Genomic DNA, 20570 nt, shown 5'->3' with positions numbered 1-20570 from the left:
TTATTATGGCGGGTATGTGTTGCGGTGTGGTTGCTGATACAAATAGTATTACTAATAATGTTAATATTAATATTAATATTAATATTAATGCACCGTCGACTAGTGAACCTAGTGGCGGTGTACAGGCTAGGCGAAGGATGGAGATACAACAGCTCCAATTATTTGCTTCATCAAGCATGATGGTTTCTATCCCTCGTAAGCGAAAAACCATGGAAAGTAGTTGTGTTGATATTAATATCGCGTCGAAAAGGCGCGTAAAATCGGATAATTCGAGATTCGGGTTGACGGTTGTGTGTGGGAGGAGACGAGATTTAGAAGACGCGGTTGCGGTAAAACCGTCGTTTTGTAGAGCGAGTGGTTCGGGTTCGGACGATCTGCACTTTTATGGCGTGTATGATGGCCATGGATGCTGACATGTATGTTATTGTCTTGTTCTGTGTATTCTGACTAGACGCTGCTATATGTATATTTGAAAAGTTAGATATTAATTAATTGATTTTCCTTTCCGTACCTGACTTGTGTCTAGCGAGTTTTACAACACTGTATAATAATTTCTTTTGATTGTTTAGGTTGCAATGAAGTGTAAAGACCGGATGCACGAGAGAGTGAAGGAGGAAGTCGAGTAGTGCGAGAAGTCAATCGAATGGAAGGAGACGATGGTGAAGAGCTTCAGTCGAATGGATAATGATATAACCGAATAGAGCAACAGTTCTTCCGGCTCGAATTGTAGATGTGAGCTTAAAACTCCACAGTGTGATGCGGTCGGATCCACTGCGGTTGTGGCTCCGGATAAGATTGTTGTTTCAAACTGTGGTGATTCGCGAGCTGTGCTTTGTAGGAACGGTGTTGCTATTCCTCTTTCAACTGATCATAAGGTACAAATATAGCGTAAAATCGTGTAACCAATATCTGATTTCCATTTGAATTATTTTAGACTGTTTATTGACAATTATTTTTTGTGTTTAGCCTGATCGACCTGATGAACTTAAACGAATCGAAGAAGCTGGTGGTCGTGTTATATATTGGGATGGTGCTAGGGTTCTCGGCGTTCTAGCCATGTCTCGAGCAATCGGTATGTTCTTATAACTCTAAATCGTGATTTATATTAATTTCACGATTTTTATCTATAATTAGCCTATTATGTAATTGTAATATTTGTACCTTAAGTTAATTTAATAAAAATAAACTCTAGTTGCGGTCGTGGTGTTATGTCAATTTGACCAAACAATATCAGATCCTGTTATGTAATTGTAATATTTGTACCTTAAGTTAATTCAATAAAAATAAACTCTAGTTGCGGTCGTGGTGTTATGTCAATTTGACCAAACAATATCAGCTCCTGTTATGTAATTGTAATATTTGTACCTTAAGTTAATTCAATAAAAATAAATTCTAGTTGCAGTCGTGGTGTTATGTTAATTGACCGAACAACACAAATTCATACCCTGTTATGTAATTGTAATTTTTGTACCTTAGTTTAATTTAATTAATAAAAATAAACTCTAGTTGCAGTCGTGTTGTTATGTCAATTTGACCGAACAACACATATTCATACCAGATTACGTAATTGTAATCTTTGTACCTTAAAATTAATTTAATTAATAAAAAAAATAAACTCTAGTTGAAGTTGTGGAGGTATGTCAATTTGACCGAACAACATCAGATTCAGCAATTAATTGTTAATTTATTCTTGCTAATTTTCAGGAGACAATTATTTGAAGCCGTATGTGATACCGGAACCGGAAGTAACCGTAACGGAACGGACGGAAGACGACGAGTGCCTTATAATCGCGAGTGGCGGACTATGGGATGTTGTATCAAATGATGTCGCATGCCGTGTGGCACGTATGTGCCTGAGGTCGGAGGAGGTTCCATCGCCACCACGGTCCGATGGTAGTCCACTTAATGTGGCAAGTGGTGAGAGCTCCGATAAGGCGTGTTCGGATGCCGCGATGCTGTTGACGAAATTAGCCTTGGCTAGACACAGCACGGATAACGTGAGCGTCTTGGTGGTTGATCTTAGGAGGGATTTATAACCATTATTAAGATTCATGATATGGTTATTTTTGTTTTTAGAAGTCTAATCATGTTTATTTGAGCACCGTTGATTGTATTATTTTTTAATGATCGTCTAAATGTATAGTTGCCTAGTAGGTTTAGAAACAATAGTAGTACGAATGTACAATAATTAAATTTTTATTATTATAATAAAATGATATAAGTAAAATAGAGACGCATGTAAGATGGTAACAAGTTGCGCCACTAATTTTCTTTGAATGCCAAAACCGATCATTTTAAAACCAAAGTTATCGTTCTTTGGTGTCATTGAGTTACTGTGTGCGACTTGCTGAACTCTTTTAAAAAATGTGGCTGCGTCGAAGATAAGAGACCCAAATCTGAATACATATGCTATAGTAGTAAATACTACATCGGTGTCTTTACTACAGTATATATGTTTTTCACTCATTCATTAACATATTTTAATTCGTATGAATCAATTGTACGATAGTAATTAATTAAGCAATAACTTTTAGACATAAATGATAAAAACAACAAAATATATTTCTTCTGGTTAGTCTAGTTGTTGTGGAAGTTTAATCCACGCGTCAAGGCCACCTCATCGCCTAAGGGCAAGGGTGGTGAAGAGGCACAAGACATCGCATCAAGAGGGGCGATAGCTGGTTAAGGCTCGAACAAGAGGGGGGCGGGGGTTTATAAAACCAAGAAGGGTGGCACAATGTGAATGATGGTGGCTGCCTGTCATCTATGTTCGTGAGTGTCATCTAACAGAGGGAAGGGAAGGAAACGAAATGAAAGAAAAAGAAGAAAACATGTTTCTAAGATTTTCTTAAGAAGAGAATAGGAGAGGAAACGAGGGATAAGAAAATTTAAGTCTATATCTATCCCTTCAAATTGAAGAGATTATAAAAGAAAATATTTATGTATAATATTAATTGCTTATCAATTTCTAAATTAGTGTAATTTTTTTCTTTTCATTAAACTCCTAAACATGAAACAAAATGACATATTTTCCCTTTTCTTTTCTTTTCTCTTTTAATTTCTCACACACTCTTTTTTTTTTCTTCTTAAATGAAACTTGAAAACATTATAAATAACACATAATCTTACCAATATTAAAGTAACACACGAAATCAAGTAATTAAATGAATTAATTTAAATTGATACACATCTCTGGTCAAATAACATATTTTTTTAAGAAGTGGTCATTCCTGAATCAAGTGACCAACTAACCAAGTAGTAGTGGTCCATGAAGACGGCTGAGGTGGAAGTACATAGGATCAATGGATAACGGTGAAGTCTTAGTCAAGTCTGGGAGACACAAGCCAGCATAATGTTAAGCCACGTCACCATTGGGTCCAATCCCACGGCCATCACTCTCTGTGTGCTGGTTTTCAATCCTCTCAAGTCTCACTCTACGCTATTCACTTCTTTGCATATTTCGTCCTCCATATCAACTCCTTGTTGTTGAAAGTATTCATTTTACATGTTTCAACCTATGTTGTAATTGCTAGATATAGCTTTGTTGGTTATTAACGGGTTGTTTTATTTTTTAGTTAGTGTATATATGTTATACATTGGAATACAATTATCAGCTCTAGATATTTGGAGGAGTATGATTTTACCCAATTGTTTCTTTGGTTTTCAAAAGTCTACTAGCCTAATGATATGAAGGTGTGGTGTGATAAGATAAAGTCATTCTTGAAGGTGAAAGTTCAAGTCCCATTAGACCAATGTAACATATTAAACCAATGGTAACTATGAGTGTATAATTGATGGGAAATCTGCAAAACACTTATTTGTTTCATGTGGTTGCAAATTTATCAGTAAATGGTGCGAGCTTCCGTCAATTTTTACGTTTGGTGTTAGAGATCTTCTTGAGGTGGATAAGTTCTATTTTGGTTTCAAGAAGAAAGACAATTTGGTTCACTCGGTGACTTACAGACTTTCAACTGTATTCGTTTATATTTATAAAGTTTTATTGGTGATTAAAAAAATACAATACTCTACATTATTCTATATAGTGTTATGTGATTAAAAACATATCGAATAAAAATTCCTTCCTGATCTTACCACAAAATCATATTCCAAGACAAATATTGTTCTTGATGGAAATGAACTACCTTTTGCATGTCAAAGACAGTGATATCCATTCAATCATGTTTGTTGTCTATGACGGTATAATAAAAAAAAATGGTTTAACTTCAATATATTCTCTAAGTCCAGTATAAAAGAAAATGGTTGTCTTCAGTGTATTCATGAAGTCTGGTTTAAAAAACGAAGAAATAACATTTGTTTTAAAAAAACATATATTCTTTGAAGACAATGCTTGGTAATGAAGATATCTGTTTTCTGGGAAATAATGTGACTTTTCCGACAAAAAGTGTTAATCCGGCAACCTGTAAATAACAATGTTAGGATCCTGTTAGTCGTGTACTGTAGGGAACAAATACGTTAAATAATGGGACCTTCAGCAACCAATTTGTTATTAGAGACAACAACAACCAAAAGTTGATAGTGAGGATTAATAAAAACAATATTAAAAACACACACATTTATTGCACATTTTAATATTGCTAATCTACGAGTCCCGTGGTGTAAATTTATGTAACATTATTATTATTTTTTTGTTATTTCTTGGTGATATTTTTCTCAAATGAAAATATAGTAACTAAATAAAATTGTTGTTGTTAAAGAAATTACAAAACTATTTTATAATTTGAAATTTTATACTTGCTTGGAGATTTAAAACTATTTTACAATCTAATTTTCATGTTTGTGATATGATTTACCCTTTACTACAGATTCTATATTTATAATTTCTTGAAATATATACATTGGAAGAACATAAGTTTGCTTTCTATTATATTTTTGTTTCATATGTTATTAACATCATTTTTCATTTTATCTTCTTTCCTTTTTATGCGTATCTATAAAATAAAAGCAAACTGAAACGACCCTTTGCTTCAATTATTACCTCGACATTAAACAAATAGATCATTCATTCTGATAATTATCTCTACATTCGACATTCGATTATTCTATCTAGAATTGATGTTTCTTAAAAGCTCCTCAATGATTGTGGAAGTGTATATTAGTTTATTCTGTATTAATTTAGCAGTCCTATTTTAAAAGCTATAAACATTTTGAGCCCATATGCTCTAAGTTGCTCAACCCATTTAGTAGCCCAAAATTATAAAAAGGAAAAAAAATGTCGAAAGATTTTAGCGGCTCATTTTGTAGCCCAATTATCAACTCGATTGCCTATTACACCGACCCAAATCAACATGAATACAATGACTCGATTACGGATTAAACCGAACCACTTAGAGTCGACATTCAATTAGGAATCTATATCGAGAAACCCGATCTAACCGACCCGAGAAACCTAAAACCTATTACACAACCCGAAGGACAACCCTATGATACACTCAGAGGACTCTTGTGATCCAAGGTAAAAGAATTGTTGCAAGAGTAACAAGACATGCTGCTAGGCATAGTTAGGGTTGTCCGTGTGTTCAACACTAACTAGTTCGTAGATTGTAACTCGCACATAATTAGCTCGACAAATTCAGTTTTAAGCAAAGTTGAATTACTTAAGACGGGAAGAGAAATCATAATAAATATTGTTACGAATTAGAAAATGTGAAGCACATGCTCTTTTAAAACTAGTCTAACGTTGAGCATCTAGGGGCTTTTAGGGTTCTAAGGGTGATGCCCCTAGACCATGAGGATTTCAAGAAGGCAACGCCTCTAGTTAGGCCACATAAATTATTTTGTCTTATATAGAAACAAGTATTTTTGTCCCCGCGTTGCGGCGGAACAGGTTAACTGCAGTACATGTTCAAAAACAACAGTGTGTTGCGGCGGTACGCATCACAAAGTAGATTGGAATCAGTTCGATTGGTTATACTAAAAGTATTGTGGCAAAAGTTTCAATACCAAAGTTGATGGACCAATAAGTAAAGATTTAAGTTGAAAGGGTAAAGGTTGCTGGGAGATCAAAAAGTATATATATGCAACTTTTGTGACAAAAGTCTAATAAACCAATGTTTGTAATTAAAATAGAGGGGTAAAAAATCATATCTATTAAACTTACATGACAAAAGTTTAGTGAACTAAATTTGATTAATTAAAGTAGAGGCCAAAAAAATATATTTATTAAACTTGTGTGACAAACTTAAATGAACTTTAAGCAGGGTCGTCTCTGAAAATACTAAAAGAAATTAGGGCCCGGGACATGAAAATCAAAAGGCCCTAAAATACATACTCAAAAACTCTCATATAACAACAACAACAATAATAATAATAATTAAAACAAAAGTTCTTTTTAAATAATAATAAAAAAAATAGCAAATTGATCTAACTAAAATACTTAAACGAATCGTAATGCTCGTTTAGCATTTTGGAAGCAAAAAACCCTCGACTAACTCTTTGTAATTCGTGATCTTCATAAACATATACATCTTTTTCTTTAATATTAAATCTTTGAGGTTGCTTTTGAAAAACGTATGCATTCTTTGCGATTTGTGTATTTCTTAACGTTTCTTCTATTTTTCTCTTTTTATGTTTTTGACTACTGGACAAGTGTTTAGACTTAGAATACATAATATCTAAAAAAAATATTATCATAACTAATTAACTATCAACTAATAAAAGTAAACATATATTAAAATTAACGAAAATGAAAATTGAATAATAAGTAGTTAATTAAAAAACTAAATAAATTAACATGTTATTAAATAACCTCCTTAGCTGTTTGCCTTCCTGGAAGAGTAGTACAACGATGGTCGAACAAACTGAAGATCTCAAAGTCGCCTCGTTGGTCGGAAGTACGGTATATGGTGGTCGCCGCCCGCCGGAAAAACAGAAGATCTCAAAGCCGCTTGTCCGAAGTCTGATGGTCGAAGGAAGAAACAAACCCTCGCCAGTAGCTACGCCGTTCAAACCCTAAATGTTCTAATTTCTACGCTATTTTGATCTTGTTAATATTAATTGGTATTATTATTTTTAATCAGGTGGGCTTTTAATAAAATGGGCCAACAATTCATACATATAATTTAAAAACTTATGGGCCCTCAAGGGGAGTGGGCCTGGGGCCGTGCCCTCCCCTTGGGCCGGGCCTGACTTTAAGTTAGAAAATCTTAGTGCATGTAGAGACTTGTATTATATGTAAAAAAGGTAGGTACATTTGAGGCACATTTGATGAATAGTAATAATGTGAGAGGAAGACATCTTGGTTTTTAATATATATATATATATATATATAATATCATTTGGATGGTTCATCGGATTTGCAAGACTGATAAAAGCTAGGTTGTATGAAAATGGCCATAATTGGAAACTAATTATTAGTAGTAAGCTGCTATTTATTATGAAACTGAGATAAACAATGGCAACTTGGCTCGGCACTGATAGGCAACTTTAGTGGTAAGCTACTGCTGACTAGTAGTAAATTGTAGCAACGATAAATGTGAGTAATAGAACTGTGAGCAGTGATAATAAATTTTCACCAATTAATTACAACTGAGTAGTTTCAATGATGTACGTAAATGTATAACTAATTAACCAACAACTGTCATACCTCTTTTACGAAATCGTTGCAACATTTCAACATAATTACGTACATGTAAAAGGGAAACTTTGGTGTGTCTGAGTCTTTTCTGATTAATTAAGATTTCGTACTCTTGAAATACTTTAGTTTACTTGTAAATACACAAAGATTTAAGAAGCTATCCAAATTAACAAGGTGAATAAATAAGTCAATCAATGAGACCCAAATGAATAGACTTGTAGGAAAGTGAAATGATGGAATCTTACTCGTGGTTGGTAATTGAACAAGTTTCCAAGTATATAATATCTATCTTATTCTTTTATTGTGTTTTGTAATATACAACGAAACTAAACCAAACAAATTGAAGACATGATCATGTGGTTAGGATAACGACACCAAAACTAATATGCAACCTATGAATGATTGGAATCATCGTCACTTTCTTTACAACACGTTCACAAATACCAAACTGGACCCGTCACACCTTATCAAGAACCATGTTGTAGGTACCACAACCTGCGAACACTAGGCTAGCTTTGCACATGTACTATAAGACCGGGTACCGTACTATATATTGGGTCCATCACTATTGCGAATCAAACCACCTGATTCTAGGTCATGGGTACCACTTGTTAGTCCACAACTCTTGTCATAGCCACAAGATTGGTAAGTTCATGATCAACGACGTGGAAGAGTTGTAACCTTTGGCCAAATTTTGTTTTCAACATTCATGGTCTTGGGTTTTCCATATGAATGCTTATTTAAGATACAATAATTAACAACTTACGACAGTTTATGTTGAGTTTGTGGAGGCTTAGGCTCGGTTTGGGCCCGGTTACTGGAAACTGTGTTTTGGGTTAAATGAAAACTGGAGACATGGGTAGTCTTTGGGCTGACCATGTATCTCGTTATTGGGGTTTGTCGTTTATGTCTTCGTGTTCTCTAAGCTAGAAACCCTAATGTATCACTATGTATTGTAATCCTTATACTTGTAATTTCTCGTCAAGAGTGTTGAGAGGTAATAATAAATTATTGGATGCACCTCGTGTAGGTCACTTTATATTGAACCACGTAAGTCCTTGAGTTTCATGGCCGTTTACTCTTCGGGCGTTTAATTGTGTGTTTTTGCATTACTGATCCTAACTGCTTACGTGTGATAAATAAGCATTAGTATCATCAGGGCTGGCTCAACGTCCTCAGAGGACTAAATCTAACTAAAATGTGTATAGCGCTAGAGAATATACAATAATTATAGAACATGAATGATATGTGGTGATAATGGATAGCAAGCAATCCTCCTAGCTTGTGACCCATCAATGAGTTACTAATTCTAAAAGAACTCTACTTTCGCAATCTCATAATACATAACTCTTACTTAGAATGATGGCCTTATAAAGCTAGAGGCCTAAAGCCATGACCTCATTTAGCTTACCCACGAGACGGACTAGTATCATATTTCCATGTTTAAAAATTAAATATGTGAAGTATTGTAATTGTGTGTATCGGATTTTGAAAGTTCACCGGAACTCATTATTGCATATATATGATGCAAGCCTTGCATTTAATAAAATAAAAATAAAATTATGATGTGGTGAAATTGGTTGGTTCATGTCATGCCACCACCGATAACCTGAAAGTGTCTATACTCAATTGGGAAAGATAGGATAAGCATATTCTTGAGATGGCATATGAATCTTAAGGATCCCATGTTTTTAAAACATTTAATAAAATAATTTTAACTTTTCTTTAACGATGAATATCTTTTAATATTTGACGTATTTGTAAGTGTGTGACTTGAACCAAGACTTCTCATACATACCTAGGTGGTTAAATATTTTGCTATTGAACATTGAACAAGTCTTTTAATCTACTTATTTTTCTCTCTCAATAAATTATTTTATGTTCACTTGTGAAAGAAGTCTTATCCTTAGAATCAAGTTCATCACAAATATTAACTAAAAACACTTGTAATATTTAGGGTGTATTATTAGTTAAAAAACTTGTGGTCAAGAAACTTCACCACAATAAGTATCAAATTCAGTATATTCGAGGATCTTAAGAAGAAGAATATTTGTTTTGGATGCTAGTTAACAAGTAAAACATTTGTTTTGGGAATACAATAACTGCAAAGCATCAAATGATTGTACGGACGTGTTTGGTCACAAAAACCACCTAAAAACAAGTGGTTTAAATAGTTTAACATGGTTCCATACTTCCAAAGTTCAAATGAGATTGCAATTTGCAAGACAAGTTAGTCACGTTTCAGTAATTCAGTTTTAGTTGGTGGGCCGTAGGCAATAGAAATGGATATTTCGTGTCAAGTTGTGTCCAACGTAGGCCCATTGAAACATGTATGACCCAGTTCTTATCTGACCAAATCCAATAATCTTCGTGGGCCTTTTGGGTTGTGGTAATGTGGTTGGAACACTTTTGCACACTTTTGTACAAGGGATGATACCTTACCAATGTAACTAATTAACTATGATAGGTCGATATGAGTTTGATGTGTCATGACATGAAAAGGTGAGTCATGTGCAGGTGCAATTATTTTTTGTTAGATAATGTTGGAGGTTGATGTTCCATGAACATAAAGGTAGCAATAATGTAAAAAAGACAATTTATCTCAAAGATTTAAGAGGGTGAAATAGTAGTAACTATGTTTTTGAGTCTCTGTTAGATCTTATATTTTAATAAACTTATGTCATAAACTTATTAAAGACCGCTTGTTTTGTTTTTATATGATCTTATTGTTTAACAGGACAATGTCGTTTGTGTTAGGATATCATTTATGTAAAACACACACATAATGAAGCTGTAAATCTTAAATGAACACAAGATACAATGATTCACGTAGTTCGGTCTAGTTTATGTCCACAAGCTATAACAAAGCATTTATTATTGATATCCTCTCCACACTCACAATGAGGAATTACAAGTATAATATGAATATAAATGGATACAAATCGTGGTTTAACCTTTGTTGAACAACAAACCATAGACGAGCTATTAAAAATATTAAAGTCACTCTAGAACCTTCTCATGTCTTCAAAAATTTTATTTTTAAGGCAACTTTCGTATATATAAACGAGGATGTTTTAACTTTTAGCAATAGCCAAAAACCCTGTAAAACACTTGCCATCTCTATACCATCAAGGATCGTGTTGATGGTTGTTTCTCTGTTGTTGAATACCATAATATCACAAGCTTTTCAAATACACAACACGCCCTATTATATTGGTTAAGTGTTATAGTAAAAAAAATTATGTAGTTTAAATTTTGTATTAATAACTAATCAAAGTTCATACCACATTGACACTGTGACTTCAATGTACGTCCACTAAACACAATAAAACATGTTTTCAAGATATTCAACTAACCGGGTTTAAAACCGAGAGTTAAACAGTTAAACCTCTACAAATCTAACACTTTGTTGGTGAGTTTATTAAGTTTTCCAGTTATTAATTTTTTTTTTGGTTTAAGATTGGCTCCTTTTATATTTCATAGAAACATCCAAATGATTTACAATGACGTGGCAGGTAAGCGGGCAATAAGCTGCGCCGCAACCCCCTTTTGGATAGCAAACCCAATCCGACTAAAAACAAAGTTTTGATTCTTATGGGCTGATACGTTATTATACACAACTTTCTGAACCCTATTCAAAAGGTCCACGGCATCCGGAGCTAAGAAACCAAAAGTGTCAAAGGCGAAGTGGATAAACACGTGTTGATTCTTCAAACAAGCTCTCTCGTGTTTAGCAACCTTGCCCGATGCCGCCTTCAATGCTGCCTGGTGTAACGATTCCGACGAAACCAGGGATACCCTAACCGGTAGACAATAGTTACGTTATATTTAATGTCGGGTACATGAATTACCATAGTAATTATACGAGAATACATGGTTCACTGTATTGATTGTACGTGAATATATAATTCATCGTATTGATTATGCGATTAATCGATCGATAGTTATTGAAACCCGAACGAATCGAGGGTTCAATTATAGACGATATCTATAATATTTAGTGATGTTACGAAGCATTAATGCTTCGGGATAAGTAAAGTACGGCACTGAAAAAGAATTTCGATTTAATGGTACGTCGGTACGTTAAACGAAACCTTTAATACCAAACCGAGCAAGAGACGATCGATCAAGCCGAAAAAGATGCGCAATAATTAATAATATGATGTTTTAAGTTAATAAATGTCATGGTTTAAGTTTTTGAAGTTTTTAAAACGGTTTTATATAAATTTCATTTTTAAGCCGAAAAACAACCGTTTTAGCCTCGTTTTAAGCCGAATTAAACACCTAACCAAAAAACGAACTGAACCAGATTATCCAAAACATTATCCAGATTACGGAAATCTGAATATGTGGCTAAGATTGAAGAAGTGGGTCCCACCCCACCCCTTTAGTTGTTCCGATCGGACCCCAAGGGGTTTACCCCCATTCATTGTTATTTTTTTTACAAATATATCAAGATTCTTCATCCCTTCTTCAACGTTATGATCCAAAAACCCGAGAGTGTAGCAAGAAAAACACGGTAAGGATCGAGTTATTTACGTTTTCATCTTCGTTTCTTGAGTTTATTTGCAAGAAAATGAGGTTTCAAAGATGAAAACCGATTCTTACATGATCAAGTGATGTATACGGGTTATACAAGGGATCTTGGTCCAAGAAAGGAGTTAAACGGACCAAAAACGGATTTTTACGGTTAAATCTTTGTTTTTAAAGCAATAACCGAAACTATAGTGTAAGAGGCTTGATCGTGAGTGTAACTTGCTTGGTATTGTGGTATGTTGGTTGTAGGTTCTGTATTTAGTGGTAGATAAGGCGGAAAAACGAGTTTGTAGCTTGTAGTGGCGGAGATCGAAAGGTATATTCGGTTTATGTTCGGTTTTGGAGTTTTTGGACAGATTGTTGATGGTTTAGAGTTAGGTTATGAAATTTTACAGAGGTGTTAAATACATGAAAATATGAGTTCTGTGAAATTTTGGTAATTTTTGGACAAAGGATGAATATTTGGTGAATTTAATGCTTGGTTTTGGCAAAAAATGGTGAAAAATAGTTAAATATCATGAAAAATTCTGGAAAATTGTAGATAAGCTTTTGATAACATGTATAAGTCACACACAAAATTTTAGGTCAGTTGGAGAAGTCTAAGTAGGCTTTTCGGTTAAATGAGTTCTAGGGTTTTCTAGCTCGGTTTTAGTGAAAATGGCGTGTAAAAGAAGATTTTGGTTCTGGAAAAATTACAGGGGACTATGTGGATGGTAGGGGACATCCAGGAAAAATTTGGGATTTTTCTAAGGTCGTTTGGTATTTACGACATATTTAGTGTTTAAATGGTGTTTAAAAATAGATAAATAAATTTTAAATATAAAAATTAATTCTGGAAATATTTTTATAAATTTCCCACTGTCAAAATGTTATTTGTGAAAAATCTCAAAATCCGAGGATGAACGGATATTTATTTGGAATAAAAGTGAACTTTTAAAGTTTAAAACGCGTAAACCGGTAAAGTTCGCTTAAGCAAGCTGACTGGTGTATAAAAACCCTAAAAATGAACTATTTTCATATAATTGAGTTAAACAAGTAAAAATAAATCATCCGAAAATAATTCGGATGATTTAGGTAATTTATTCCGATTTAACGGTTTCCGGTACGCTAAAGACGGAAACGGGTCCCGCGGCCAATCGGGGCGTCTAAACCGAGCTCTAATTTCACAACTTTAATTAAATTATCAGTCAACAACTATTTTCGGGTCGTGTGAGACCAAACTCATTTTGAAATGTAAAAACGGATAACCGTGCTAGGCACGCAAAACGGGGAAAACAAACTAATAGTAAATTGACTACTGAACTCTAAACGATATCACAATCTGAGTCCGGAGAAGTGTTTCTGGGTTAACATTGCCCCCATAACGGGTACAGTGCTGGGTTAACAGTGTCCCCAGATGTACCGGTTAACTTGGTTAAAGTTATATTAATAATGAGTATATAGTAACGATCGTAGGGATCATATTACAGATTGGACGTGTTAACTGATAATGATTGTTGTTACCTGCTTGCATGTGCTAAGGTGAGTTTCACGAGCCCCTTTTTCTGAATTGTTTTTAAATATTTTTCCGGGGCGGAAAGCATGTTACTATTGAAATGTTTAAGTACATATTGAACGCATGGATTTGCGTGTATTTATGAATGTTTGATTGTATGGGAATCGTACGGAATGGGTACAGTACTGGGTTAACAGTGTCCCCAGACGTCCCTAGAAGTGTTTCTGGGTTAACTTTGCCCCCGGAATGGGTACAGTACTGGGTTAACAGTGTCCCCAGATGTCCCTAGAAGTGTTTCTGGGTTAACATTGCATCCGGAACGGGTACAGTACTGGGTTAACAGAGGTTTCACTTGTGGGCTCAGCATAATTATATCGATAATATTATATTTTGATAATGATTTATCATGGTTTACTCGAATTGTGAAACTCACCAACTATTCGTAGTTGACCCGTTTTCTCACATGCTTTTCAGGTACAACTAAGATGAAGTGATTGCTTACGTGCTAAGTGCTTGATGTGTGTAAGATTTGCGTGTGGGATGTTAGGATACATTATATTACATAGAATTACGTATCGTATGGTATGATGTGTGTATCACCTAGACGGTAATGAAATACGAGTTAATGTAATTTGAAGTATATTAATGTATTCAGTTTTCTTTATAAACAATGTGGTTGATATCAGATGTGTCTGTTGCATCCCGTTTACGTTTCCGCTGCGGTTTCGGGGTGTTACACCTGGCCTGCTACAAATCCAGTGTCCCTAATCTCAACAAGAGGGGACACTCCTGTGAGGTCGACACAAGCGTGTTTTCCCCCTACCCACCCAAAAACAAGTATATCGGCCGGTCGTAATGTAGATCTTCCTTCTTGAGGATCCGTAAGAAAGTTTACGGGGGCTTTCTTTTTAGCCGAAATTCTGGCTCGTTTAAGAACATCGCATAGAACATCCCTCACCAAATCATGCATGTACTTAAACCCAGGCAACTCTTTGCAGTGAACCGCATGCTCGCCAAAAGAATCCAAACAAATAAAATAAAAAACAGTTGGAGCTTCAGTGGACACGTGTCTCTATCTCACTGACTCAGAAAACTATTCTGATTCCAAGACTACTAAACTCTAATTTCCCAAAGTTGAATTAATATTTAAAAATACACGTGTCACAATATAGATGGGCCAACCAAGAAACTACACTCATCATGAGCTTCAAAACCGACCTTCCAGAAACTTCCTGCAAATTCGTGGCTGAGAAGAACTCACCGCATCCTTCGGCTCACATGCCGCCACGTGGACAGACACCAACGTGAACGTCAACGTGGCACACCCTTCCTCTCGAAATTGATACGCCTCTCTTCTTATTCCAATGCTTTAATTTAGAACAACAAACACTTTATTATTATTATTATTACACAAAATAATAATAATAATAATTACAATAATCTTCAGTCACACACATTGTTACCACAAACTCAGTCAATTTAGGTCTTGTTTCATCTGGTCAAGTTGAGCTAGGGTTTTGAGAAACTAGAAATGAATGCTGACGGGGATGGTGACGTGGATATGAAGTTGGAGATGAAGACTGAGAAATCGGTGTATATGTGGGGGTATTTGCCCGGCGCGTTGCCGCAACGCTCGCCGATATTGTCGCCGGTGGAAGTTAGGCTGCCGCAGTCGGCTGATTCCGGGAGGTTTTGGACGGATGTGTGCGGCGGCGGCTGCGGATTTGCGATGGCTATCTCAGGTTGTTCATATTTTTACTATTTTTTTATGAATTTTTACTTTTAACTGTTAGGGTTTGTAAGTGGAAGTTGAAAATTTTGTGTTTGATTTTAATCGCATTTGCAATTAGAAGTCAAAATGTGGTAAATCTGGATCTCTGGTCTCTGTTTTGATTTACGGAGCTTGAGCTTGACTCGGGAGTTGCTTCCTCATGCTCGGCTCGTTTATTATTTATCAATTAATTTGTATATGTTTTAAATTATTATATTTTTTTATTTTGAGATAAACCTTAACTAGTTAAGTTAAGCGGAAGCTCGACCCGAGCTCGTATGGTACCTTAAATGAGCCAAAATTCGGTTTGGCTCGAGCTCGGCTGTACAGTGTGAAATTAATACATAGAAGTCCATAAGAAGTAAAGCATAGCATAAATATACACAAGGCTCGTTTAGTCTCAACGAGCCTAAATGAGCTTCTCATACTAGGCTCAAGCTTGGGCTCGTTAACTAAATGAGCTTTATTTGAGGTTCGGGCTCGAAAATTGTTGGCTCGTTTCAAGCTTTTTATCGATTTGGTTTCGAGTAGCTCATGGGTGGCTCGACTTGTTTGCACCCCGTTGTGCTGGTACCGACCGAACATACTCGATACCGGTATTGCGGTATCGGTATTTGTGTTTTCATGTTTTCGGTATTTTCAGTGGTACCAGTAACGAACCGTAAAAAGGGTATGGTATTCGGTATATGTTTCTTTTTGGTACTGGGACTTTTACCAATCTCATCCCTATTTGTAATGAACATATATAAAGGTTGATAATTGATGTAAACTTTTTATAACCAGACGCAGGGAAGCTGATTACATGGGGATCAACAGACGATCTTGGTCAAAGCTATGTGACATCTGGGAAACATGGGGTATTACAATACAGCTTCATCTACTTTAAACTATGTATCAAGTTTTATATATAAGAAGCTAACTTGCAGTTTTTTTACATGCTCTTGTTAAGGAAACACCAGAACCTTTCCCTCTTCCGAATGAAGTTTCATTAGTGAGAGCTGCAGCCGGTTGGGCACATTGTGTCTGTGTAACGGGTACCCCTACTTCTATCTGTATTCGAATCAGTAATTCTGATTATTGTATTCAATTATTTATAAACTTTGTATTTTGTCTGCAGTAGCAGGAGAGGTATACACATGGGGATGGAAAGAGTGTGTCCCTTCCGGGAAAGTTGTTGGTGACTCAAACACGAATCAAAATCAAGAGAAAGATCCATTTGAGAGACACAATGCGTTTTTAACAGAACAAGGTAATAATATTATTTTGATGATGTATGAGTTTATAGTAACTGTTCATTAACCAAAAATTTAATATTACAGTGAGCCCTCGGCAACAAGGATCAAGATCTACAGGTGTAGACGGTAAAGCCATTGGGGATGAAAGTACAAAAAGGAGACGCGTGTCATCAACCAAACAAGCGGTTGAAAGCTCATCATCTGGTGATGAACCTCTGTCAGCTTTACCATGTTTGGTTGCATTGAATCCAGGTGTCAGGATAGCTACAGTTGCAGCTGGTGGGCGACATACATTGGCATTATCAGGTACTTTTAGACCACACTAGTAATTATTTAGTATTTTGAATGCGTTGTAACATTTGTCAAATTTTAGATGTAGGGCAGGTGTGGGGATGGGGGTATGGAGGTGAGGGGCAGTTAGGTTTGGGATCCCGCATACGTATGGTGTCGTCACCGCACCCTATACCTTGTGTTGCCACACCATCAGCAGGAAAAGATAGATCCACATCGCTTCCACGGGGTACGATGGAGGGTTATCGAGTCCCTGGAAGTTATATTAAAGGAATTGCTTGTGGTGGACGACACAGCGCTGTAATTACAGGTAAGTTTTTAACTGATATTGTTATTTTTTTTTGTTAAACCTGGATTTTAATATTGTATAATCCGTCTACAGATGCAGGGGCGTTAATGACTTTTGGTTGGGGACTTTATGGACAGGTGAAGCTCTCTTGTTCTCAAAATATTTTGTTCTTGTTTCTTGGTTTTTTGTTTTTGTTTTGTGGGTGTCTTCTTACAGTTCTTTGAATCACATGTTTTACTTTTACCCTTCTATGGTGCATGATATATACTTATTAAAGTCTTTTGTTTCTTGACCTTCTTGAATGAATTGGTGGAGTTGCCAGGTGTCGTATGTATCTGGTATCAAATCTTCATAGTTTGTTTTGTGCTTATTCATTATGTTCTCCTTGGTTTAAAAAAGTGTGAGGTATGCACATCATGTACGCGAGGCGTTGCCATATGTACACCATTAAGTTTTATTTACAACCAGAAGCTGTGTCTCCCTCATTTGTTTTATATCAACTAATTAACCTTTTTTTCAGGCAAAGTTTTAAATTTTTTCCATCCTTTTTGTTTTTTGAACATATCAGTGTCCTGCAAACCCTAATTTGACCAATATGGTTGTGTTTATATGCCATTGTCCTACGGACCTTAGTTTTGACCGACTTTGACCAATTTGGTTGTTTTTATACATCAATGTTTAGTGAAGCGTTTGTCGGCCGTTCGGCTGGAAGTTCTTTTTTGTCCGTTTATCTAATAGACAAAACAAACGAACATGAGCAAATTTTTTTGCTCATTTAGTTATACAAACGAACATGAACACATGTCTCATTCGTTCATTTATATTCATATGGTTATGTATGTTTTAAGTTTGTTCGGTTATGTTTGTTTAAGTTCGTTTGCTCGTTCATATGTTCATTAAACTTTTTTTAGGTCCAATACAGTTTAGTCTAGTTTTATGAATTTAGAATATTACTCATTACAATTTAGCATAGTCTTATAAATCTTTTAGGCCCAACAGATTGATGCACACGTATACCTTTTAAATTTTAATTGGTGTTAGCTTGGTTATATTTGTTTATATTCATTCTTTTCTGTTTGTTTATGCTCATGAACCGTTCACTTATACCATTAATAAATGAAACTTGACGAACATGAACACATTCATTTTCTATACGAACGGACATAAACAAGAAAACTTGTCCGTTTCCTTGTTGTTGTTTGATTGCTTCTTCTGTTCAAGTTATCGTTTAATTTGTTTACCTTCAATCCGAAATTTTGACCAACTTTTGCCCCAAAGGCACACGAGCCACCTTTCTGATCTCCTTGTGTGCCTCACACATTACACACACCTTTTTAAACCAAGATGTTTTCCATGTCGAGTTGTTCCAAAATTGGTGTACATTCAACTTAATTGATTTGCTCTGCAAAATCGACATGTAGGTAAGGTAGAAATGATGAAGAAAAGGGACACTGAATGTTCAAGATGAAGTTCTTTATTGAAGGCGATAAAACATACATTGTTTAAATCTATATTCTTTAGATTTCTGTTCGTTGCATTTGTTTTTCTAGTTTCATGTTGATGTGAATATTTCTCATTGTGTAGTGTGGGCAAGGAAGCACCGATGATGAGCTAAGCCCTACATGTGTGACATCGTTGTTGGGCATCCCCATAGAGGGCGTTTCTGCAGGCCTCTGGCATACAATCTGCATTTCAGGCGATTGTGACGTGTATGCTTTTGGCGGGAATCAGTTTGGTCAATTGGGTACTGGCACTGATCAAGCTGAGGTAATTATATATATCATTAATTTTAATTTTGAAGGTCGGTGAACATATAGAATTCAGTGTTCACAATGTCAAATCATTATGTACAAGCCATTAGAGCTAAGGTTGCATATAGCACCCTCATGAAGTTACACTCAATTTTAAGTGAGACTTACTACTTAAACCCTATACTTTTCCAATTTCTTTTTCTGGGCCGACAAAAATTCGGTTTAGCATTTTTACATTATTTATTTTTGTTTTTCTCTTATAACTTTTAAACTATGTTCTATAAATTCCAATTATGCTATTACGACGTGCTTGTTTTTATCTACGTTTTGGTGTAAATTTCATTCAAAACATAGTTATGCGTGATAACATACAAGTTTTCGAAGCACAAACATACAAGCCAAAAAGCTGCTTCAAGGCTTCGTTTTTTCTTTCAGTTTTTGTTTTTTATTAAACCTTATAAACTATAATGTTTCATAAAATTTCTGATTTCCCATCACAACGTGCTCATTTTTATCAGCGATTTGACGTGCTTCTTTTAAATTACTGTCGCAGTGTGTTTTTTAATCTATGTGTTGATATATAAAACAGAGCCGCAACAACCTCGTACGATTCTCTTTACGTAAATTTCCACATCAATATCACCACCGCAACATTTGGCTGCCACCAACTTGTTTATTAATTTCCCTTATCCTCTGTTGAATTCTTCTAGTGTGCGTAATGTGTAGTTGTTAATCCGTTGTTTGCTTCCTATTCTCTCTTGAATTCTTCTAGTATGCATCATGTGTAGTTGTTAATCGGTTGTTTGTTTCCAGACATTGCCACGGCTTTTGGATGCTCCGAGTCTTGAAAACGAAAATGCAAGAATTGTATCATGTGGGGCCCGACACAGTGCTGTTGTAACAGGTATGTATTGTGGGATACTGGCTTGTTACAAACTTTGTTGACACTTGATTGGAATGTCAAATGGCTTAAATTTACTTTTTTTTTTTGCTTTTTTTTCTGAAGACGGTAAGGTGTTTTGCTGGGGATGGAACAAGTATGGTCAGGTACACACCTAAACAGAGTTCATTATTGATTTATTATCCTGGTAACAGTTTCTGACACGTTGTGAACATTGCAGCTCGGTCTGGGAGATGTAATAGACCGTAACATTCCGTCTCAAGTCGCACTAGATGGGTGTGTACCGAGAGTGGTTGCGTGTGGATGGTGGCACACACTTCTACTCGCAGAGTCACTTACCTGATGCTTTTAGAGAGCCAGAGCTAGAAAGTTTTGTTAGGTTAGTCGCTGCTCTATCATTGAGGACAAGAGTGCATGAATATGCATATGTATATACTATATAGTCTGCTTACATGTATGCATGAGATCATCATCATTCTTTAAAGTTTCCAAGGTTTATTTATTGTACTATTGGAACTGATTCTCAAATTATTGTACATATGTCAATAAAACTGGATTTAGACTTGCTGTGTTCCTTCATTCAAGTGACGGTTAAGTTACCGAGTACTGACTACATGAAGTGTCATTAATAACTTCTGTGTATAACTGCAACCAATAAGTTCAAAGCATCAAGTATATGTGTGTTATATATGCATATATGAAATATG

At 35.4% G+C, this 20570-nt stretch overlaps 1 protein-coding gene and 1 pseudogene across 2 annotated transcripts; both read left to right on the top strand.

The window, feature by feature from the left end:
* The first annotated feature begins 569 nt into the window (after positions 1-569).
* LOC143573560 (protein phosphatase 2C 37-like) lies at positions 570-2067 on the top strand (annotated as a pseudogene). Its single transcript, XR_013142450.1, has 3 exons — positions 570-875; positions 967-1072; positions 1705-2067. The product of XR_013142450.1 is annotated as a protein phosphatase 2C 37-like (transcript).
* A 12708-nt stretch (positions 2068-14775) lies between these two features.
* LOC143573574 (ultraviolet-B receptor UVR8-like) lies at positions 14776-20430 on the top strand. The gene is made up of 11 exons (XM_077058416.1): positions 14776-15367; positions 16180-16253; positions 16346-16430; positions 16514-16667; positions 16720-16937; positions 17005-17232; positions 17305-17348; positions 18796-18978; positions 19776-19866; positions 19969-20009; positions 20084-20430. Exons 1-11 carry the CDS (start codon positions 15157-15159, stop codon positions 20204-20206), a joined length of 1452 nt encoding a protein of 483 aa, XP_076914531.1. The 5' UTR covers positions 14776-15156; the 3' UTR covers positions 20207-20430.
* The last annotated feature ends 140 nt before the right edge of the window (positions 20431-20570 follow it).

The sequence above is a fragment of the Bidens hawaiensis genome, unplaced genomic scaffold (genome assembly GCF_021521415.1).
Source record: "Bidens hawaiensis isolate Kalapana, Puna unplaced genomic scaffold, B.hawaiensis_p1.1 tig00026587_1, whole genome shotgun sequence".
NCBI classification, from domain to species: Eukaryota; Viridiplantae; Streptophyta; class Magnoliopsida; order Asterales; family Asteraceae; genus Bidens; species Bidens hawaiensis.
The sequence above is the reverse complement of the archived record's forward strand: the minus strand, read 5'-3'. Positions and strand labels throughout refer to the sequence as shown.